The 24,561-nt window shown below is 39.6% G+C and overlaps 2 protein-coding genes across 6 annotated transcripts in view; one reads left to right on the top strand and one right to left on the bottom strand.

Moving 5' to 3' along the window:
- Window positions 1-24,561, top strand: part of ANO3 (anoctamin 3) — a 230,651-nt gene that overhangs the window by 190,810 nt on the left and 15,280 nt on the right. For all 5 annotated transcript variants that reach the window (XM_081834540.1, XM_081834541.1, XM_081834542.1 and 2 more), the window contains 4 exons: window positions 20,002-20,084; window positions 20,679-20,819; window positions 21,132-21,296; window positions 23,850-23,886. In XM_081834540.1, the coding sequence (XP_081690666.1) occupies window positions 20,002-20,084; window positions 20,679-20,819; window positions 21,132-21,296; window positions 23,850-23,886 (426 nt within the window). The remainder of the gene's footprint in view (window positions 1-20,001; window positions 20,085-20,678; window positions 20,820-21,131; window positions 21,297-23,849; window positions 23,887-24,561) is intronic.
- MUC15 (mucin 15, cell surface associated) lies at window positions 431-16,307 on the bottom strand. Its single transcript, XM_081835987.1, has 5 exons — window positions 15,851-16,307; window positions 8,737-9,476; window positions 7,045-7,200; window positions 1,383-3,976; window positions 431-1,091 (listed from the first exon to the last, which is right to left on the bottom strand). The coding sequence occupies exons 2-4, from the start codon at window positions 9,431-9,433 to the stop codon at window positions 3,810-3,812; spliced, it is 1,020 nt and encodes a 339-aa protein (XP_081692113.1). The 5' UTR covers window positions 9,434-9,476; window positions 15,851-16,307; the 3' UTR covers window positions 431-1,091; window positions 1,383-3,809.

Raw genomic sequence — 24,561 nt, forward strand, 5'->3', positions numbered from 1 at the left:
GCTTTATTGACATAGTTTACAAATATGTATTCATATGCATTTATCACAATCCCAGCTGCTGGGTTGGTGAAGGGGAAAGGGTGGCTCTCCAAAGGCATCAAAATGTCATAAAAAATAAGCCACAATAATGATTCTATACGCAAAGCTGGATATAGATCAACTCAGTAGACCAACATAAATCCACAGAAGTCCAAAACCAGGTGGGATACAAAGACAAACCCACTGGATTTGTAATACAGTACTTACACTTTCTACATTTAGTCTCTGACTCATGGCAGAATGGTTGCTGCTACTGTTGATTTATTTAAAGTCCCCTTTGCATTATTTACATACACTGTGCGGGGCATGCTATTTCTAAAATTCATATATGTATATCCTTAGGGTACTCGGTTGGGGAACCATCAGAGACATCCAATTCCCATAGTCAGAGACATCCAATTCCCATAGTCTGCACATAACATGAAATTTCAGGAATGTAGGAAGAAAGAACTGTGCGATCAATACTGCCTTTGCTGTCAACACGGCAGACTTCTAATTCTCAATTTTTGGGAAGCATGAAGAGTTCTATGGGGAAAGGCACCTGCTATTTATTTAGGCTCATCAAGATTGAACTGGAAAGCAGGCTTCACACAGGACAATTTGTTCAGCATTCTGTCTTGAAAGCTCTGTTTGCCTTATCAAGGTCTCTCTCTAATCTCTTATTACTACAAGTTGAGAGAGTAACAGGCTACAAATTCTCCCCTTCTGTTTCAGTTCATATGTCCAGTGTGAGTTAGTGCTGCATGACACCTAACTTTTAAAAAGCATAGAATAATATCTCAGCTTGCATGATGAGGGTGGTCAACCCCAAAGTTCTAATAATATTTAATAATAACGGTGGCAAATTCAGAAGCCAATGGAAATATTATTTTTCACATTTATATCCTTTTCTTCCATCAAGGGGCTCTGGGTAGCATTCAAGAAGCTATCTATTTTCTCTTCTCAACAGTCCTGCAAGGTAGAGACTGACAGGGCTAGAGCCAGATTCCAGTAGGCCTTCAGCATGAGTGTTGCCAGAGGAGCCTGACCTGGGCTTCTGCCAATACTGCTATCTGCTATTGTAGCTGTTAAGCTGTGGGAGAACATATCAGACGACACAGCGATTCTTCAACAGCTCTTGTTTATTCAGAGGCCAGAACAGAACTGAACTGAAGAGCTCAGTCAGCCTGCTTATATAGAGCTCCAGAACAATGTAACTGTTGCAACTTTCTAAAACTATCCAATCACTGAATGTCACTTTCGATCCTTCATTTGCATACAAACTATCCAATCACTGAATATCACTTTCGATCCTTCATTTGCATAGCTATATACAGTATCCCCCTGCTGGCCCAGTACATAACAGTAGCCTCAGCCACAACCCCTGCCTGTCGCTCACTTCACCCTGCATCAGGGTGACACAGGCTGCTGCTGCTGTGCATACTACTGCCACTTTTGAAAGGGAACCAAGCTGGTGCTCTGCTCTGATGTGCAGCGTGGTGACATTTAGTCTTCCAAAATGCAGTGCCCTACTAGACATCAGTATATTGCATTTTGGATGATCAAAATACCCAGTGGATTGGAGCCAAGCACCCATGCAGCTCCCATTCAAAACTACTGTTGCCGCTACCACCAACCAAAAGCACCGTGTCTGGAGAGAATGAAGTGAGACAGCAAAATGTTCCATGCTATGGCTCAGTGGTAGCAGAGGCACTGTCACTTCATGGTAGTCCCAGTGGAGTGACAGTGTTGGCGACAGGCTCTCCTAAGTCTTTGGGGACCTTGGCAAGTGCTCATTCACGCCGGCCCCTGATGCTGGGCTTAGACTCTGTTTTCCTGCAGTTTATCCAGCAAGTTCCCAGACTAAACTGAGATCTGGTGACACTCCACCCTGGCTCTCAGTGCTCTTTCATATAGCAAGCATTTCCTGCATGTAGCAGGGAAGTGTGTTGCTCTTCTCAGATAAAAGATACTTGACAAATTTTAGCACCCATGTTTCAGGATGAATTTGGTGTTCCCTATCTTCCATTGCTATTGAGAAGCATCTCTTTTGTCACATAGTTTCCTTGGCGCCTTGTGATCCCAAGCACTAGAGTTAAAGCAATCTCACTTCTCTTGGCAGTCTAGCCTGTGTGGAATACAATATGTAATAAAAAATACATTGCTTTGGTTTTTGTTTTATTTTCCATTATCCTGGTTTATTACTCCCTTCTTCCACACGCATCTGTGATAAACGACAATTTGCTCTCCTTGCATGTAAGGCCAAACTAACTGTACGCAATGGTGAAGGTAATTTAGACAAAAAATTGTTGTTTAAAAGCAGCCAAGGGGAAACCAAACAGCCTCAAAACTGAGGGGAATGGGGAGCGCCCTTTGATTCTCCACCTGGGTCCAGACAATAACTACTTCTGATGCCGATAGGATCTTGCATTAAATTGAAAGCTGAAAAAAGCCATTTTTGCTGAGACGGTGGCATTCAGATTGGTGTTGCAGTATGAGAAAAGACAGGCTCTTTGCCCGGACAGCTCGGCTGATTGTTCATTGGCCAGGCCAGTCATACTTCGTTGACAAGATGTGGCAAAATGAGGACAGGGATGTGAGCATCCCAATGAAACTAATGCACTGTAGTTGGGAAGAATGTACATTCCAACCTCCAGCTGAATCCATGTCAAATTGTGCATTCTAATGCACATTCATATTGCACAATGCATTTCTTTCCATGTGCAACTGAATGCATTCCTATAATATATGTGCTAATCTGAACTGAGGCCAGAATGTTGCTTTTTGGCAAGATGGGGAGCACCAGCTCTGCTTCTCCACCCACTCTTGCCATGTAGACCCCAGAATGTTGCCCATAAGGTAATGTGGCCCCTGGGCAAAAAAAAAACAAAAACAAAAAAACCTACCCCCACCTCTGTGCCAGTTCCTTGATTTAAGTGCTTTATGCATTTGTAGAACATAATTGGCTTGCCCACTTTTTCCCCATTCATGGCATTTCCCATAGAGTAAAAACAACATGCATGCCATAATTGATTTGCTAAAATAGTCTAAAGTCCATCCAGTCCAACATTCTAGCAGCAGCCAAGCAGATGGTCATGGAAGTTGACAAGCCAGGCATCCTCTCTTGTTTATGTCCAGCATCTGGCAGTCTAAACATACTGACTGCGAGCCTAGGAAATGCATTCTGCTATCACAGTGAACTACTACATAAAGAGCTATCCTTTGTGATCTTTCAAAGTCGTCTAAGCTTTTTCAAAGCTCATGCCTATCGTATCTGGTGGTAACAAATTGGGTTAGATAGTTAAGACTTAAGTTAAATAATACAGTTGAAACAGATGAAGAAAGACATGAACTGAGAATTGGTTCACACATGCAAGGTCATTGACTGATGAGAGGATAGCATTGGTACCATATTTGTGTCACTGACGTACTACAGATCCAAAAATGTAGGTAGAATGTTCTTATTCCTTATTGCTTAAAGCACAATTCTTTGCCATAGAATCAGTTTGGACCTGTGTGTTAGCACTGGAATTGACGACTCAGTAAAGGGCATTGATATGTGAACCATCCAAAACACAATGCACACAAAAGTGAAATTCTGGGCATATAAATTTGTAAACGTGGCTAACAAGCATTGCCTCGCTTAGATTACTGAAAACTGTACATATCAACAGGCAGAGGGCTGGTGCCACACACACAAAAAATCTTTCAAACCATTTGACCTGATCTTTAAACGCAAGAAGAAGAAACCATGGGTGTGAGGTGTTTTGTTTTGACACAAGTTATTCACACTACTGTGCTGAAGGTTGTGATGCGGACATGTCATTCATTTGAATTGCATCATAGGGAGATTCTTTGCTGCTCTGGGCTGCTGTCTCGTTGACTGTTGTAGGGCTGTAGTATGACAGATTTCCAAAGCTTGCACCGTAAGGCTCAGACACATTGTCTAGTCGTAGAACTGCAAAATAAATGTAGACAGATATTTATAGGGTTCTGAACAATGCTTGCTTTGAATAGAATGTTGAAAAGGTCCTTGAATGAGTTATTTTATCTCAGGATGCATCTGACTAAGGAAGTATTTCTACTCTTGCCAGTTGTAGGTGCTGGAATGTGTATGGAATGAAATGTGATTAAACATCAAGCTCCATACACACTTGCTCATGTGTGGATACACCCATGGCTGGAAATGTCATGTGTGAATAATTAATACTGAGAAACAGAATTGGAATTGCTTCAAGACTCTAGAGCGACTCAGCAGCAGTAAATCTCTCTTTTTCTTAGGTGACTAACATAACGGTTTGGGATATAAGCGTGGCTTGCAAAAGCATTTCCATTTTTTAAGAGAGTTTAAAATATAATGTCAGAAGTATGAAAATAAGGCCTTGATCAAAATCATATAGTAGTCAATGGGAGGCTCTCTAATCACTTTGACAGACTTGAATTTTGCTACAAAATGCAGCTATTATTTTTATCCCACCCATTTCCCATGAGCTCAGAGTGGCATTTTTAGTCTCACAGCAATCCAGTGAGATAGGATGGGCAATATACAGATAGATACTCTCCAAAGGCTGACCTGTGAGTGCCATAACTGAGCATGGACTCATAAGTGTATTTACCGCTTATACATATCCAGCTATCTAACCACCTCACCACACTGGCCAGGGCATGAAGTTTTCAGTCAGTTATTATGGTGCAAGCAACAACCATCCACTTTCAAAAAATACAACACAAACTTGGCAACTCCTTTCCCATATATTTTCTGTCATGCTCATCTCCCTCAATACAGGTGTTGCTGAAGCACTATATTTTGGCAACTACAAGTCTCCTTCTCCTCTAACCATTATAGGGGCTGCTATACAGGACTTCCTTGCTCAGGCCAAGAAAACGGATGCAAATGAACCCTTCTAGCTTTGTAGAACTAATCTATGAGCAGATGTTTCTGCAGCATGTTTTTTCCTTGGTCCTTACCTTGCCTTTAGAGCTGCCTCAGATGTAACGCTGACCCATAGCTTAGTGTGGTGAGAAAATATGACCATCTCTGGCTCATGCACTTCCTCTCCTTCATGTCATCCAGACCTGACACATTCTAGTTAATCATAACTACAACTGAACAGAGGCAGCCTGTCCAGTTTTGCCACCTGGGGGGAAATGGGAAGATGTTTCCCTCCCCCCTCTGCTGCCTCACTGCTGAAGCCTTTGTTTACCTGGGTCACACAGTGGTGGCTTCCAGTGAGTGGTGGCAGCAGGGGTGAGTGGGGCACCCACAGTGGTGCTGCCCAGCAGGATTCTGCCACCTGAGGTGGTTGCCTCAGTCTGCCTCCTGCATGGGCCAGCCCTGCAGCTGAAATAAGCCAACTTAAACCATAGTTTAAGATCAACCACAGTTTAGGTTTAAGATGCTAAACTGTGATTAATATAAAACAGAAGTAGTAGGTCCTGACCTTTCATCATAACTTCACCAGAAGGGGGAGGAAACATGTGAGCCCAAGCCTCTTGCTTGTTATACTACATGATTTAGCATTACAGGTAGATGCTGCACTTCCCATAGAGTGGAAATCCAGAGGAATGGAGGAAAGAAAAATGCCTGATCTTTTCTAGGTGCTAAATCACTGGGGCAACCATCACAAATGCTTTCCTTCTCCCCTGACTAAAAGGCAAGAAAGAAGCAAGATAAGACAACTTTAGAACTGGAATCCACTTCTAATCAATTGATTGAGGTTCAGGGCCTCAAATAAACATGTCAAGATAGCTAAGAGAAAGAACAAATCATTGTTTCTACACCTAGCCCTAAAGGGGCCATTGAGCTTCTCCTGTGCTGTTTAATGCAAGTTAGAAAGCAGAATAAATCCATGTTAAAACTGAATGTTTTAATACAGTTAATATGGGTTTAGCATTCAGTTGTCAAAACAATGCAGGAAATGCAAATACATTTTTTGTGTCATGTGATAAAATATTTGGCATTTGAATAGATAGTTTGTTTCTAATGGTTGTTTATTGCACAGGAAATGACCAAAAGCAAGAGCACATTAATTTGGATTTGGGTGTAAACTAAAGTCTTCAGAGACATCTCCTTACAAGAATTTATACTGCTTTCTTTGCTTTGATGTGTCCAGGTTTGTGTTTGCGGAGCAGCTTGTAACAGCATTTTATGGGCAATTCTTTTCTCTGAACATATCATTCCGTAGCCTATTGTTACAGAGAAGAGCTATCTGCTTCAGGAATAATGTAGATTGATGCCCATTAAAGACTTCATTCTGACTGCTTTATTGCTGCTCATAATTGGAGAGGGCATAATATCACCAATAATGTGATCCAGGCATAATGTGCCTGGATTTCAGAGGGAAAATGTGGACATTTTAGTGCCACAGTTGTATAGATAATAGAAGGGGGATAACAAACCTAATGAGCAGTGTTTCAAGTTTGGTTCTGAAACATCATGACAGAGCATTTTTTTCTGGTAGTATTTTATTTTTAAGGAAAATTAAAATGAGTGTATTTTGAGCATGAAATCTGCATTTGGTAAGGGAAGCCAACTGAATTTGTAAATTACATTTTCTGCTTCTGCAAATGTCCTTGCAGTTTGACCACAATAAATGCAATCATGTAAGCATAATATCATATATGAGAACAGCCTGGCTTTCCTTCAAGCAACACAAACAAATAAATCTCGTTTTCCTACACAAATGTGGATAGCTGGGTATTGAACTGCAATGTGTATAAAGTGTTGGGGTTGATATGTTTTCCAGTAGTATGGATTGTGTTTTGCTTTTATTACCCGCTTCCATTGAAGCATGAGTAAAAGCATACAGCAGAATCATTTGATCCTTTCCTTTCTGCAGTCTATAGTTTGGGTGCCATTTTTAGCTGAAGATTCAGTATTTGAGTACCTCCTTTGAAGTCCAGACAATTGGTATGTTCTCAGGATGATCTCTGTGCTATCAAAATCTCAAAGCTATCTCAAAACAATTACAATAAAATGAAATCTGTGTGACTATAATGTATCAGTTCATTTTGCTGTTTCATTACCTGGATCATTCCTCATGTCATCATAAAGTCGCTGATGTGCAAATGAGTCAGTTTTTCTCTTCCCACACAAGAAATACCCCACCAGAGAGATTAATGCACACCCTAGAATTGCTCCTACTATTGCACCAAACACTACAGCTCCATTACTATGGTTTTCTGGAAAACAAAAAGAAAATGGATTTTTAGGCAAACATATAACTTTCACAAGCAGCTCTGGAAAATAATCCCTGAATGTTAGGGGTTTGGGGGCAGAGAGAGACTATATAGTCATCCCAAATAATGACTGGCAACTGAGCAAAGGCGAAATGTCTGGATCCCTGATAAGATCTGAACATCCAATCAGAGTTTATGATCCAAAACATTCACTTCTACATACGGTATAACTCTAAGTCATTTTAAAGAAACTATTATGAAAACAGTTTATCATATATCATTTATTTATTTATTTATTTATTTATGATATTTTTGTTCTTCCCCACAACTAAAGTTCTCTTGATCGTGTAGATAGAATTGTCACAATACAAGATGAACAATAGAATTGCAGTATGAATCACAGTGCAGGACAAATTAAGGAGTAAAATTAAATGCAAACAAGACTTAATCTGTTTAGTAAGTAATATGATATTCACACATCTGTCTATCTATTCCACTTTTTATACTGAAATTATTTCCTGTCACTCAGAATCAGAAGTATAGGCTGCTCCATTATAGACTTTTGTGTGAAAAAGAAAATGAATTTATTATATCTGGGTTTGAGGATTGAAGAAAATATTGGTTTATAGAAAGCAAAATTGTTGGGTGTTATCTCAGAGCAGATGTTTTGGATAATTTAGATGAAGAATCAGAAGTTCTCTTTTTTCTTATTTTACGCTTTCCTTTTTTCACCGTCTGGTTTGTGTTTTTATTTAGATTACTTTCTTTTATCTTTGATAAAAAGATATTGGAAATTTGATTTTTAACAGTTGTATATTTTCTTTCCAACGTTAATAAAATTTAAATGGAAAAAAGAAGTGTAGGCTGCATAGTTTGGTTACAAACTTTATAGGACATTTTATACCCTGTATTGGTATTTTCTGTTGACATATTCTTTATAGCAGCATTTGGATTGCGGGGGATAGACATTGTCAGAACTCTGAAGACAAATTGGGAAATTATGAAAGCAATGTTCTTTCTTTAGAACAGGCTGTACAATCTGCACTAAATAAGCTTTTCTTCCCTATAAACAAGGACCACGTGCAAAAATAAAATAGAACTAATGGGTGGTATTCAACTAAATCTTATAAAGACTAGACCTATGAAATTAATGAAGATGACTGTTAGCTCTATTAATTTCAATGAGTCTGCTCTGAGGAGAACTTAGTTGACTATCCTTCCTTGGTGCACTGATGTTCTTCAGAATTAGTTCACTCAGACATAATGCTACATTGAAAAAGATGTCCTTTTATTTCAATTTTACCATTATTAGAATGCAATGGAGGGAAAGAAGAAGAAAAGTCTGTCTATGGCCATGTAAATGTAAACTAGAATCCTGTCAGGTTTTTCTTCTGCAAAATAAATAGCTAACTTCTGTAACTCCTTTTAAAACTGAGCCAGCTGCAACAGTGAGTCTAATAATATCTATCTACTCTGGGTAGACTATGGTAATGTAGATACTATTATTGAGTGGTGAAATATTCTTGAAAATTAAGGTACCTTTTTGGGGTTCTCTTGCTTCTGCCAACCCATCAGTAAAACTGGAGTACAGACTCGTGGTTTGCAAACTTATCCGTAAATCTGTTGTAACACTGTTGATCTTAGTACTTGGTGACATGGTTGATGTATTTGGCATGCTACTGGTAGGATGAACTATTATGCCATTAATTTGAGTTCCATTAGAAGAGACTATGGTCGTAGAACTGACATTATAGTTGGCTGTGGTGGAGTTGTTCAATGCTTTCTCTGTTGAATTGATGTAAGTTGTGACTGAATAGTTTTCAGAGATTGTGAACAGGCCACTGCTGACTGTAGGCATCTCTGAAGGAGATGATGTTCCATTGATTCTTGCAGAAGTCTGATTTGAATCTTTTGTTGTAAGATTCAGCTGATGTGCTGTTGAAGATAGCCAAGTATTAAGGAGTGTCACACTGCTGCTTTGGGTACTGCTTTCCATCACCATATTTTTTGTTGTGTTGTCATCAGTGTCTGTTGGTGATGTAAGAGTTACAGAAGGAGTTCTTCCAGAAGTTACAGATTTATTGGATGATTTATTTATGAATATAGTAGAACTCATGGTTGTGTTATTTAAGCTGCTTGTAGTGGCTGTGATACTTAGCGCATTGACACCAGGATTTCTGGTTAGCTGCAAGTTAGCCAACAGCAAAATGAACATAATTTCTTCTGGGATCATCATTTTCCCTCCACAGGTATGATACTTATTTCTTGATATGATGAACCTGTAAAAAAGTTCAGAGTTTATATTTATCTTTATATTGCATCTTTTTTACAAAAAAAAGTCACAAAGATTCACTGAATTGAAGATCAAAATTAATAAATACACAAAGGATATCTTGCAGTTCTCATTCTGGTTGTCTCAGTTGTGGCCAAATACTAGGTTTCCCCTTTTATAAACTTGGTGTTCTCATGGTACGCTATAGACCTTTTATAAACTTGGTGTTCTCATGGTACGCTATATTGGGGGGTATCCCAATCTTCTGTGAAAAGAGTCAATGAATACATGTGGCTTACACTCAGGATCTGACTGACTCCCATATTTGGGGCTAAGAAGGAAATGTTATGCAGGTCTAAACTGCCCAATTACAGTACTCGCACAATAACAAGTTTAGGTGTGAGTGAGAAAAGAGCAGTGTGTTGTCACTCCTAGTCAGCTGATGCAATTAATGGCAGTATGAAGGACTGGAGTTACCGTCACTCTGCTTGTTCCTTGAAAAATTGGAGTCCCTACTACTAAATTCAACACTTGTCTACTGTAATAGCTTTTTCTCAAAACTTTGCAATTTAAGAACACATTTCTCTTTTTCAAGATAGCAGGATGGTTTGGTCTTATAGACAAGGCCTAATAGCTGTCATTATTCTTGAGCTAGACATAGGGTCATCTTATAGGAATGTATTTTTAAAATGTATTGCCTTTCTCATTGCGTATTATCAGAAATTGTTTTCTGTAAGATTGGTTTCTCTTGTCCGAACTTTCTGACAGCACAGCTAAGGGACAAAAAAAATATATATTTTTTTTAAGGAACAAATGTCCTGGTCAGTTTTCAGATCCCATAACTGTCTAAAAGAAAACTCACTTTCCTCAGCTACCTTTCTTGTTCCAGTACATTCTGGTAACTTTTTAAATTTGGTGATACTGGGGTAAGTCTATTCAGTGGACAGAACAGATTTGTTAATCACTCAATTTTGTGAATCACACAATATTGTGTGATTAATGCTTTATTGCATCATTGCATTTCATGAATTATCTTTCCCCTTTTGTGGTCTTGGCAGAATTGTGCTCATAAATTGCTTTATTCCCATCAGGCAAATTGCCATAGCCCCCCTCCTTACATTACTTGTGTGAGGGCTATGCATGTATAGGAGTCCTATTCACTAAAGTACACACATGGAGCCTGGATGTTTGCATGGGAAAAGCCTACGTTCATAAGCTCCCATTGGCAGATGTTTATGCTCAAGACAAGGACCTCAGGGGAAAGAGAACAGCATGATATGAGGAACAGGGGTGAAGGGATCTTGTATCTCCTCTTAGTTAGGCACCATGTCAACTGTACAAATTGGTGCCTGTTTCCCAAATATGTTGTATATGCCACAGGCAACTTCAGTCAAATTTACAAAAAAATTTAAAAAATCACTCTTTTTATTTGCTTGTAAATATTTTGCCCACATAGCTGAATATAAAATAAAAGCAGATTATTTGCTGCAATTACTTCGTTCAAAATATGGCTGCAATTCTTGTGAAATGAGTCAAGGCAGAAGAGACAAATCATTATTTGGCTGATTCCCCACCCTGCATAAGTGGCGGTATTCAAGATGTAATTAATCTGCTTATCCTGAGTTACAAGCCCTATGACTGAATGAACAAAAACATTTGTCATACCTTGTGACTGCATTCCCTCTCCCCCCTCCCCCCCGCCCACTATAACCGATACTTTAAAGAACCACAGGAAGAACAAATAAAACATCGAGTGAGCTTTTAGCAAGCTCTCAAATATTCCTTTCTCTTCATGGCCATACTTGTTGTTTTCCTTTCTGGCACAACCTGCTCTGCTTTCCATCAATAGCCATTTCATTACTACACAAAGTGAGTTTTGTCATTTTTGTTTTTATTTCACCTTGGCTGTAATTTGAAACCCCCACAGGAAATTACCCAAAGTTCACTTAACTAAAGCTTTCATTTACAGGGCATGATGCTGAAATCGCTGTACTTGCAACACAAAAGTCTCTCTCTCTTTTTTTGTTCCATCCACTATAATTTTCCACTTGGAAAAAGGGGGACTCAAAAAAAGAGAAATAGTTGAGTTTATTTTTAGTTATGTGTTTCCCAGAAATCCTTTCATGTGTAATAATAAACCGGTTTCTTGTTCTTTCGTTTAACATTTCTCGGCATGCGCATGCCCGCAGATATAATAGCACATACACTTAGTGGCAAAAGCTGAAATGCAGGAATCAGCTGATCTGGCTTTTGTCCTTTGCTTCTAATTTGAGTTTTGCCTCTTTCTCTCCAACAAGGTTGCTTACAAAGGGCCACTTTAGCACCCAGTAATAACTTAAACCAAAATAACTTCTTCTTTTTTAAAGACACTGATGTTTATCATTTCATTTCTCTGTAGCACAAATTCTTTATGAACAGGTGGAACCCTAATTACACCTCATTCCCACCAATGACGTTCACCATGGGAGGAACCTCCAAGTTCACAGGAAGTGAATCAATGAATACCAATTACTGGTGGGGAGCAGCAGGAGAGAAGGACTATTGCCTTCACGCCATGCTTACAGCTTCTCAGAAGCATTAGATTAGCCATTGTAGGAAGCAGACTGCTAGGAGGACTTTTGGGTTAATCCACCAGGACTTCCCTTATAGTCTTATGGGATCTTGCTAGGCTACTTTTTAGTAGTGATTTAGTGTGATTACAACCCCAATGCTTCATGTATTTGCCCAATTTACTGCTTCTCCATGTTTACTGGTTCTCTCTCCCTTTTGTTTAAAAGAGGGGTGGTGGTGATGGCTGTTGTAGTTATTATGAGATATAAATTCTCAACTGCTGTAGTATAATTTATTCTTCAACATATTCAAATATATAGCATTGTATCCAATTAACTTTTACTCAGATTACGCCCATTGAAATTAATAGCCATGGCTAATTTGGGCCCATTAATTTCAATGTAAGATTAATTGAATTCAGCCCATATATTTTTCCATGTATAAGATGCCCAAATGTATAAGACAACCCCCCCTTTTAGCCCACAATTAAGAAATTAAGTTGTTTAGCTTTTGGGGGGGTGGGGAGGTCATTTCTGCCAATCGCTCACCCACCTGCCTGCCACTGCCAATCGCTTGCCACAGTCACTGCCAATCGCACACCTCACCGCAGCTGCCAATTGTCTGCCCGCTCACTGCCACCAGCAGCTCATCCACCCACTTGCTTCAGCCGCCAATTGCCTACCCACCTCACCACAGCCGCCAATCACCTGCTCAGTTTCCTCAGCCACAGCCAATCGCCAGCAGCCCTTGCCACAGCCACCAATCACCTGCCCAATCGCCGCTGCCAGTCTCCTGCTGGCTGCTGCCATTAATCGCGCACACACACACACACACACCCCTCTGCATTAACTATCTGTGTATAAGACGACAGCCAATTTTTGCCTTATTTTTTTTTAGCAAAAAGCATCATCTTATACACAGAAAAATATGGTATTTCACATTTGCCCTGATTTTTTCCTTTCCTGCTGAAATCTTCCCACCTTGAAAATTATGGACCTGCATTTAGGCAGCCTAAGTTGTGTGCAGGTTTCCAGCCCTAGTTTGGATTAAATTTATGGTAATATGATATGCATGGATCTCATGTCCAATAAAGACTGTTAATATCTCTCTACCCCCATTTATTTAATTGGTCTACCTTTAACTTTAAAACTTACACTGGATTACAGCAGTAAAAATATGCAAAATACATGCCAATTAAAAAACAACACAAATCAAAATTCACTAAAAGGTATTTCTAAGTTAAGAAATTAACATTAATTACCAAAGACTAACCCTCACTATAGTCAGGTTTGGGCTTTGGTGAGTCTCATAGGAAGAACATTCCAAAGTTCTGGGTGTCACTGTGGAATCTGATCTATGTGTCCTTGCTTCAGTGAGCATGAATAGGGACTATTAAAGGGAAAATTCAAAGCAGATGTAAATGATGAGACATTGAGGAAAATATGAATTCTCGTGAATTCAAATAAGGCATATGCCAATTAGAGTTTTGATTTATGAGAGCCAGCCATAATCATATATCTCCTCCCTCCCTCCCTCCCTCTCTTTCTGTGGTTGTGTGTGTCAGTTAAGGCACACCCATACCCAAGCAGACTACAAGGTCATGTAAACTACTAGGATTTTGTAGCAATTGCAAATGGTTTAGAGTCCTATTATCTTTGCAGGGTATACTTTATACACAGTAAGACTTCACTTAGCTTTGCAATAGCAAAATCACATGTGTGACGGTCATAAGATCCCTTCACATGATACTTGTTTGATGGGGCATCATGTAACCGATAGGATTGCATTCTGCCTCTAGCCTTGCCCTGATAATTCCATAATCTCATTGGCCCTGGCCCTGCTATCCACATATTAAGATGAGATGCAGAAACCTACGCAAGTGGACTCCTATGCCCTGGAATGCTGCTAACACTTGCGCACTGGCAGAGCTGTGCATTATCAGGGGTGTGGTGAGAGGTGTGGCCAGGCAGCCCCTTTAAGCACATGATGCCTCTGTAAAGAGAAATTTCTCTGGGTATCTTTCCTCCATCTGAATGACTTTGGGCATGGTGAAACACTCTGTCATCTTTGGCATGACACTTTCACACTTCCTGCCCTTACATTGTAAACTTACATATCTCCTGGGCATACAAGTGAATTTTTCAATCGTTAAGCTATTGTAGAAGGAGAAAGTGGGAGACACTCACTCTCCTTGTACCTAATTCACCTCATTCAGATTCATAGCCACCAATGATTTTTGTATTAAAGCAGGCATATCCAAAGTTCATTTCAGGGGCCTAATTTGGCTCGCCGGTTGGTTCAATTTGGCCACTGTGGCTCAACAACTTCAATCCTAAAAAAATGGTCAACAGCTTTGGTTGGCCCTCACAGCCCTTCACTTCATCAAATCTGGCCCTCTTTGAAAAAAGTTTGGACACCACTGTATTAAGGTATAATGTCTGTGAACCAGCAGCCCTGCTCTCCACAGTCTCCCGCTCCCCTGAACCAGCCCCAAACCACAATGTTAAAAGCTGTTTTAAATTTAAAACATCATCTGTAGTTTGGTAATGGTGGGGTTACCATGTCAATAACACACTGGTGCAGCTATCATGCCTGCTGTACTTCCTCTAGTATCATTATTCATAAAGGATAATAATAAGCATGAAATAAAGTACGTTAATGACCTTCGTACTTATATTGTGTCTACATATTGTCTTATATACCTTGGTATTAGGAATGGGTGAATATGTCAATGTCATTTCCTCATTTTTCCAATCTTAAATTCAGTCCTCTAGATTTCCACACCACTTTATGAATTTTTGTATTAAATTAATGGCCCCATGAAAATTCATCAGTTGCAATATAAATTTCTAATATGCACATTGTAATGCAGGCTTCCCTAGTCCAAAGCATTATTATTTGTTAATTTCACTACTATGTGAATCTTTATGCATGTGTTATTTTAGCATATGCATTTTGCACATATTACTTGACTTTGAGGGCCACATTGCAAAATTCAGAGAAGCGAACATTTCAAAGTTTCAATTTCTGTATTGTCCCAGAAAGTGCAAACTAGGTAGCTTCATCTTTAAATGTGAACTGAATTTAATTTATTACCCCATCCCTACTTAGTATGTTCTAGTGATATCATTTAGCATATGGCTTGTAAAGGCTAAAATGCTACTTGACCATAATTGTTTGAAGACATTTTTTTTAAAAAAAATCCAGTCCAATCTCACTTTTTCTACCCCATCATTAACTCTCATTTGTGGGGCAGAGGAAGGTGGTTTTCCAGATAGTTCCCTCTCTCTGCGTTATACCAATGCTTAAATAGGAGAACTCCAATAATCTAGTATTTCTTTCCTGAGTACAGGTGCAACTTAGCCAGTGTATACATTCATAAACTACAGAGAAGTGTTGTCTTCTACATGCATTCTGTGCAAGTAACTGCACATGTTAAAGATGAAATACTAACTTTGAAACTTTCAGAAAGAACAGCAGACATTATAATGTTACTGAACAGTAAAAGGTCATTTGGGGTAGTGTTTATATACAGTTAACACATGCTAGAGTTTATCACTTTGAGAAATACTGTCATTTGAATTCCTTGAGACATGCCTCCTCTTGCCCACTGCTTAGAAGTGAAGGAGAGGGGGAGACGTTGCAAGCAGAATGTAAGTTAAACGCAACTAAGAACATATCTTCAGATCTGTGCCAGGCCAGGGCATTACCTGGCCGATACAACTGTTAGTTTCTAACCAGGATCACTTACAGACAGAGACATTTTTGAAGAGCTAATGCAAGAGACTAGAAAGATCACTTGGTGAAAACCATTAACTAAAAGCCACTTACCTTTTCAGCTCAGCAGTAATATTTAGGAAGTTGTTGAAAAAACTCTCCCCCTACTTGGAGTGCAATAAGACTAGTCTGCTGAAAACTGTGCAACGCAGGTAATGTAAACGTGTCAGTGTTGTGGTGGTCAGGAATGCACGGTAGAAACGAAATTAGGTGGGGCTGCATTTCTCTGAGTGTAATAGAGCACCTGAGAACCAGAATGACCTGCTTCTCAGCTGTCTTGTTGAGACATAGCATTAGAGAGATCATAGAATTCGGAGCTTTCAGGATCAAGTGAACAGGTCATTTTGTTGCTGCGGGAAAGCCTACCAGGGGCTGCTGTAAGAGGAACGGTTTTTAGGAGTTCAGCATTTAGGTTTTTAAAAATATACATTCAATGAACCGTCATTATTTTATAGGAGGCTTGTAGCAATTTTGGAGGGAACTTTATTGCTACTCAAAATGTGCCCCAAAGCTGAAGTCCCGAGAGATGTGAGTCAACATACTTTCTCTTCTTAAAGGGAAGGAATGAATACAGTACTAAAGTATTAGGAACAACAACAAAAGTGTTGCCAGAGACTTAGCTAACTTGCTAGTGGCATATATCAGCTTCTGATTTAAAGGGCACTGTCATTAAAAATTATTATCTACATTTTGTAAGCAGAATGAGAAACTCATTTTCTAGTCTTCTGTAATGCTAATTAAAAGGTGAATCGAAAGAAAGAAAGAAAGAAAGAAAGAAAGAAAGAAAGATCAGTTTTTTACTTTATACTACTGCACTAGCCTGGAGGTATATTTTATGGCAACAGTATGGCATTTTACTTGTTGCCTTGTAACCTGCTCAGGGAACATGTCGATGGGCAGCCCTATAAATCTGCTAAGAAAACAAATACATAAAACTTTTCAGTACATTAAATAGTAACATGTAATCGTGGGGTAAAAGTTTTATTTTTAATCCATTAACCCTGAATCCCTGTCAAAATCCCCTCTTCTAGACAAGAATTAATAGTTCACGGACCCTGTCATCTTTTGCATATAATCACCCTTTGTGGTGGTTGTATTAACTCTTGTGGTTCTTGTATTAATTTACAAGGCCCTTAACAACTTGGGTCCAGGATATTTCAGGAACTGCCTATTCTCGTATTTTATTTTATTTTATTTTATTTTATTTTATTTTATTTTATTTTATTTTTTATTTTATTTTATTTTATTTTTTTTTTTTATTTTATTTTATTTTATTTTATTTTATTTTATTATTTTATTTTATTTTATTTTATTTTATTTTATTTTATTTTATTTTATTTTATTTTATTTTATTTTATTTTATTTTATTTTATTTTATTTTATTTATGTCACCCTTCATCCAAGGATCATAGAGTGGTTTATAGTATATAAACACAATATATATATAATAATAACAGACAAAACAATACCCCCACCCTATAGATTGATTAATTAGCCAAAGGCCTAGGAGAAGGTTTTCTCCTGGCACCTAAACACATGTAATGAAAGATTTAATGTAATGCGGATTTGAAGAAAATGCCATAAAAACCCAGAAGCATGTAAGTAAGGATGTAGGTGGTAAGTATCTTCCTACCCAAGCCTTCTTCTCCCGTCTCCTTGGGCTTCCCCTCCTCAGCCCTGCTTCCAAGACTCTCCAGAGGGTCAGGGGACTCTCTTGAATGTGGTGGGCTGCAGCAAGGAGGCTGTGATAGGGGAGGCATCCAAGCTGGGGCTGAGGCACCTTCCGTGAGCAGAACCCAGCCTGAATGCCACAGCACACTCAAATTCAAAGGGTCACTTGGAGGCAGGGCTTGGAGACAGGGCTGCAAGTTGGAATAGGAAGCAGAATGGCCACCTCCTGCTAACCCTTGATCAATAAATCTATAAATATATCTGATCAGATGTAGCTCCCAGAAACAATACATTTATTTCTTGTGTGAAGTGGGTATACATTGTGCCAGGTAACATATGATCTCACCAAGGTTCTGGTCTTTGGGCTGCACTATTTCAAAGCTCTCTGTTCTGCTAATATTTTGAGACAACATCTCCTGTGCCGTTATATCAAAAAGAGGGGTGTCAATTGCTTTGTTTCCAACCTGCAGTTCTTGAAAGCTTTAAGGGTACTTCAAATAATTCCTCAGTGCTTTTGTTGGTGAGAAATCCATGCAGGCATTCTCCCATGGCCATCTGAAGTGCTATTAAAGGCAACAGGATGTTGCATGAGTGCAGGGACTTCCATGGGCACAGACTTTTCCAAGATCAAGACCTTCATTTCTTAAAATGGAATGTTGTTCACTACAAACGGTAACATTGTGGAGGTCTCACTGTGCAACTTAATGGAATTGTCTCCTATTTCCTCCCTGGCTGGTAGACCTAGACTCCTGACAGGAAGCATAATTCAGGTCTACCTGTTATATTTAATGGACAGTAGATCAGAGAGCATTGTCCTAGAGTGGAGATCACAGCTGCTGCACGCATCCTCTGGCCCTGTTCTTGCCATGCTGCCCAGAGCTAAGCTATGGATTTCTTAACATTACATACCTCAGACAAACCATGAGTGGTAAATCAAGAAAAAACCTAGGTTGCAGCTTAGCTTCAAACCATGAGCCTGGGTTGGGATATCATGCTAAGCCAAACCATAGCTTAGTCCTGTTTAGTGCAATAGCCACAGAACCAGGGGAGTGCCCATTGCCTGCTATCTTCACTCCAGGAAACCGCATGGTTCATGCTAGGCCATGATTTGGCTTAGTGTTAGATGTGAGCTGGGTCTTTCTGTCGCCTAATCTTTGCAAAAATAGGGAATATATTCTGGGTCTGTACCCGAGAGATTCTATAGGGTGGAGTAAGGGGTTGGATTGGAGAAAAGCTCATAGATGTAGCTTCATGCCTGATTAGGTTTCATTTTGTCCTAAAACTTGACAAATGACAGCTGTTGGCTGTGTGTGTGAGAGAGAGAGAGAGTGGAAGAGAGAGAGGGAGGGAGAGAGGGAGAGCACCAGTCTGGATGTTTCTCATCTAGGTGTAAGAATTACACATTAGGGAAGCAATGGGGAATCTCAGGCCTGAAAGCAAAATGCTGTCCTTCAGAGCGTTCTATCTAACCCTGGCTAATCCCTCCAAGTCACAGGCCTTACTGTCCCTGCTTCCCATCCATAGCAGCCAACTCCTAGGGTCCAAGGTCCTGTCACCCCTGCAATAAAATATTTGAGGAGATGGGAGCCACATTCAAATAGTGTGTGTGTTTGCTGCATCTAGTAAGGCGGGGCTTACTAGGGGGCATCAAATATTTTATTCAAGTTTATTCAAGTTTTATTCAAGTTCCCATCCAAGTATCCCCCCCCCCCCCGCAACTGAAATCTGTTTTAATGCTTCGTGCTTGTCTGAATGGAGATTAGTAAAGGTGTGGGTGTGTGGAAACTAGCCTGCTGCACAAAAGTAAAATTAACATGGTCGCTTTGCTCATTTTTACCTCTGGCTTCACACATCACTGACATTCAACCCTCAGAAGGTTAGCCAGAAAGAAATGTGGCCCTCAGGCTGAAATCATTTCCCTGCATTAGGGTATACAGTGGTACCTCGGGTTAAGAACTTAATTCATTCTGGAGGTCTGTTCTTAACCTGAAACTGTTCTTAACCTGAGGTACCACTTTAGCTAATGGGGCCTCCTACTGCCGCTGTGCTGCCGCTGCACAATTTCTGTTCTCATCCTGAAGCAAAGTTCTTAACCCGAGGTACTATTTCTAGGTTAGCAGAGTCTGTAACCTGAAGCATCTGTAACCCGAGGCACCGCTGTAATTGGGTGTTACCCATTAAGCTAATTCTTTCAATGCCATTGCTGTTCTTTGGAACTATTGCATTTCTAAACTAAAAAAATGAGTTAGCTTTGCAGAAGCTTTTGAATTTCTGGAGTGCAGAAGGTTTCCATTTTTAGAAAATGATACCCAGCACTAATTGGCTAGAAAGAGAAGATTCACTCTCCTTCATAGTTTTCAGCCGCAGCAGAAAGAGCAGCTAGAGGACCAATGAAACTGGACAAATCACAGTGCTATAGTTGGTGTCCTAGTCAGCTTAATCATACTGCACTTTAAAGGCAATTCAATGAGCAACTCATTGAGCTCGGTGGTCATTTGATTTTAATGTTAACATGTAATTCATGGCTTTCACAGCTACAGTGTTCTTAGAGTTTTGGAAGAGGCGAAGGGCTGTGCTAACCTATGACTGGGATCTTATAGACTGGGAAGATGAAGAGGTAAGATTCATAAAAAGTACATTACAACAGCAGTTTTGATGTCTACATTCAGGGTGCCACGGTTTTTGAAGTTTTTCATGTGCTGTTAGTATATTGAGTGAGTGCTGAGTTTGCCTCGATTTCACCTGCCTATGCACATACACCCAAATATGTGTGGGCACAATCTGGGCACTCCATTTGCAGGGTACCAGATCATACATACACTATCTGGTATGGATTTGAGTGACGTGCAGCTTTTCATGTGTGGAGGTCAGGGATGTGGCTGCTGATATAGGGCCCAGCAATCCCCAACAAATAAATATCTAAAAGGGACATAATGTGTGAAAACAGAATTTTAAAATAGGACTACGAATAAGACACTCAGCTGGCACTGATATCACATTGCTTGTCAAATAGCAATTTTAAAGGTATCTATCTTCAGGGTTTTCCCAGAGCATCTTAGTGTTAAAATTCCATAATACCTTATGAAGTGATATATAAAGTATATAAAGCATATCAACATGAAGGGAAGTATTAAAATTTTTCATCATTGTGCCATATGTATACATGCCAACCACTTCAGGCATGAACTGAAATAAATGTTTGTAATTGCAGGAAGAGCTTCGCCCCCAATTTGAAGCAAAATATTCTCAAGTGGAACGAGTAAATCCTATAACAGGGAAGCCTGAACCTTTTCAACCCTTCCCTGATAAACTTAGTCGACTGATGGTGTCTGTGTCAGGAATATTCTTCATGGTAAAGTCGCTAAAAAATATTGGACATTTTGTAAAGGAATTACGGGCTATTTCCTATCAGCCAAAATTGTTTATAGTTCTTCTCAGATTCAGAGGTAATTCATTATATAGTAAAGTAAAATAAGGAAATGCGGGTCATTGTCTGCAATTTAATCCCAGGACTAAATAATTATTTTAACTGAAAAATAAACAAGCAACTTGGTCTTGAAAGAAATGTGATTTCATAGTATTTACAAGCCTGTAATTCTGTGGAATCTTTTCCCAGCCAATGCCTATTTTGGGTATAAATATTCTTATTTTTATCTGTTTGCAGATTTCATTAGTCCTCACCGCAGTGTTTGCAGTTGTAGTCTATCGCCTTGTGGCTATGGAGCAGTTTGCCTCTTTCCAGTGGTATTTCATTAAAAAGTATTGGCAGTTTGCTACATCAGGCACAGGAGTCTGCATCAACTTTATGATCATCATGTCTCTTAATGTTGTAAGTTCCCAATCTTTATTCATAAGTGAAGGCTCGTCGGAGTATATACAAAATGAATTAAAATGTAGAATTGGTATACCATTTGTTCCTTGTGTAGGGCAGCAGCCAGGGGGCGGGCAGAGAGTGGTGGGGTAGCATTGCTTCCTTGGCTTCCCTGTTGGTAACTGAGGGGAGGGGGGGGCTAGGTGATGGGAAGGTTGGTGTGGTACAGGTGCAGTGGTAGAGTCAATCCAACACTCACCATGCCACACTTGTCTGACTTCTCTGTTGCCTTGACCCTCCCCTTCCGGTAACCAGCAGCAACCTCTGCTTGGGGAAGTCAGTTAACAACACTGCCCCCAACCAGCTCTAACCCTCTGGCCATTACTGGGCAGCACCTTCAATTAAACAACCCAATCTAATAAAAACTAACTTCAATTAAAGCAATTCTAGTTTGTAAGCTAAAATTGTAAACAAGTGGTCCAGTTTGCCAGTTTCTGGGACTCCTTAATTTTGTTTCCACTGCAACTCTGAAAACTAATTATAGTATGAACTTGGCTTTGGCCTTATAACCAATCACTAACAACATTAGCAAATATAACTAGATATGAGGCTTCTCCTTACACAGCCTGCCTCAAGATAAAGTGTATATTGAGCAATGCATATTTCCCTTAATTTTGATATTACTTTCCCTAATGTATTTTGCGTGCTGTTTTCACTCATATATGCACTTTATGAACACTACACTTTAGTGTAGCCATTTTTGTACACATTACTTGGCTTTGAGACTTGCATTGCAAAATTCGAGGTTTTGTATTTCTGTTGGCATATTAGGTTATTTGCCTTTAAATGTTAACTGAATCAATTTTCTCCTCCATCCCTGTTCAGTGCTGAGGCAAACTGATTAGACTTTAGGCTTCCAAGTATCTGATTCTGAGGTGTTCTCTTCAAAACGCCCTTCTGGCAAATGCCTGCCATGACAGTATTTCTCAGTATCATTGCAGAGGAACTAAGGAGATGAGGATCATACTGAGAAACAGGCTTTTGAAACATTATTCTAACCATTATTCATGTTGTTTGAAGTTCCATATCAGGATCAAGGCAAGTATAGGCATGTTAGCAAAGAAAGAAAGTCAAAGCTCTTACAAATATGGAGACACTCCAGGAAATAAATATTCAATTTAAATCTGGCCGTGCCCTAAGGCAAATGCTCGTGTAAGAGGAATGGGTGTGGATATACCTTTCATGACTATATACCTCCCTGAGCTGACGCATATAAAACTAGAAATTCTAGCCTAGGAACTTATTGACTTTGTTTGGATAAGCGTGCCACACATAGTACTTTAATTAAATATTCAACACCCTAATAATATATTTGATACTACTTAACAGAATATCTGGCTAGAACACACTGATTTTGAGGAGAATAGTTGTAATCATCATAGCCTGATCTAGCTAAAGCTTACTATTTAACACCACAATAATATTTCTGATTTTATTTAACAGAATATCAGGCTGGGACACATGGATGGATTTTGAGCACGACAATACTAAACACAATGTCTTCAATGCATTTAAAGTTAGCCATGATTTTGTCCTGTGAAAATCTTAGAGAACTAAGTTGCTTCTTCTGTTTTATTTGGCAAGTTTCTGATGAAGGAGCTCCAGAGCAGACAAAAAAAGTTATTTCAAAGAACTAGAAACAATCACCCACAAGCACATCACATATACATTTACATTTATTTAATAGAAAACGCGTTTGACAGTGTAATTCAATATAAGTCTACATGAATGTTAGTTCCACTGAGTTCAGTGAAGTTTACTATCAAGTAAGTAGGCACAATACTGAAGCTGAATGTACTATGTAGCTAGACTTGTATATTGTATTTTAAGCATCTTCATAAATAGCACTCAAAGTGCAGATTCATTTTAACTCTATCCCCAGAGGTGAGTTTGTTACATTAGCGCTCCGCACTGGATACAACTGAGTCCTGAACTGAATCAGGCTGGTTTGGGGAGAATCTGGTTGTTGGCTGAGCTGGGCTAAGATAGCCCTAGCTCAAGACAGGACTGGTAAAAGGCCCAGATCCAGGGCTGTCAGAGGGGTAGAGCATAGGAAGCAGGGGCAGGCTTGAGTGGGAAAGGGGGGGGCTACAAAAAGGGGAGACCTACCAGGCAGCTGTGTGTTCCTGCAAAAAGGTAGGGGTGGGTGGATGAATACCTTTCCTGCCTGACTTCTTCATACCAGCAGGCCCCTCCTTTTCCTGTTCCCTGAAGCAACACCACACAAGAGGGTTTGATCTTGTTAAGTGTTGGTTGCTGCTCTTTCATGAGTGGCTCCCCTGCATGCAGGGAAGCTGCCCACAAAAGAATTTGTCAGATTCACATCAATTGATTTCACAGTAAAAGTGAATTAGTTAGTTTCCCATTAAAAATGCAACCAAAATTAAATCTCTCCCCCCCCCCACTTAGTGTGCATCTGTGCATGCACACACACCTGTGGTATACTTTTCTCGAAGTCTTTCCAGAACTCATTGCTAGAACACTTTTATTCTCTTCTTATTTCTTTCCCAGGTATATGAAAAAGTTGCCTATCTCTTAACAGATTTAGGTGAGTGATTTGCACTGATGAATGTTTCCATACTTGTGTTAGTATCTGATAAAGTGTCTAACGACACAGATAATGTAACATATGCAATTACAAGCTATCGATATCTGGTGTGCCTGAAAGACAACGAACCTGGTGAAAGGAAGAACATCTCCTGAACCAATAATTGCAAGAGATTATCTAAATCCAGAGGCCTTCTAAGATGATCATGGTGAATCATACCTAAATTTTGCCGATAGCTCATATGAAAGGTTGCCAATACATTGTCTATGTGACTTTATGCTAGGAAGAAATATGAGTTTATGGCTTGTATCCAGTTGTATTCCTCTGCTGATAGAAGGTTCCTTGATGGAGTGGACACTTTCGTAAGAAGAAAGAGGATGAGAGGTTATCTGTATTGATTTTCCCTTCGCTCTGCAGACCCAAAATCTGCTTCAAATGGTTGTAGAACCCTTGGGGCCAGTATAGGAGGTGACCCAGAGGGGCTGCAGGAAAAAGGAGAAACTTGTTACAATTACTCTCCCTCCCACCCCCCTTTTCCACTCATGGAAGCCTTCACTGGATCAAGAAGCCTCCGATCAATGGAGGGATACCATTTAGATACAACTCTAGGTCTTTTTATTATAATGCACTTTATCACTGAGAATTTTGAATATTTTAATATGAGTCTGTTTTATG

The sequence above is a fragment of the Podarcis erhardii genome (genome assembly GCF_964252035.2).
Source record: "Podarcis erhardii genome assembly, chromosome: 1".
Lineage (NCBI taxonomy): Eukaryota > Metazoa > Chordata > Lepidosauria > Squamata > Lacertidae > Podarcis > Podarcis erhardii.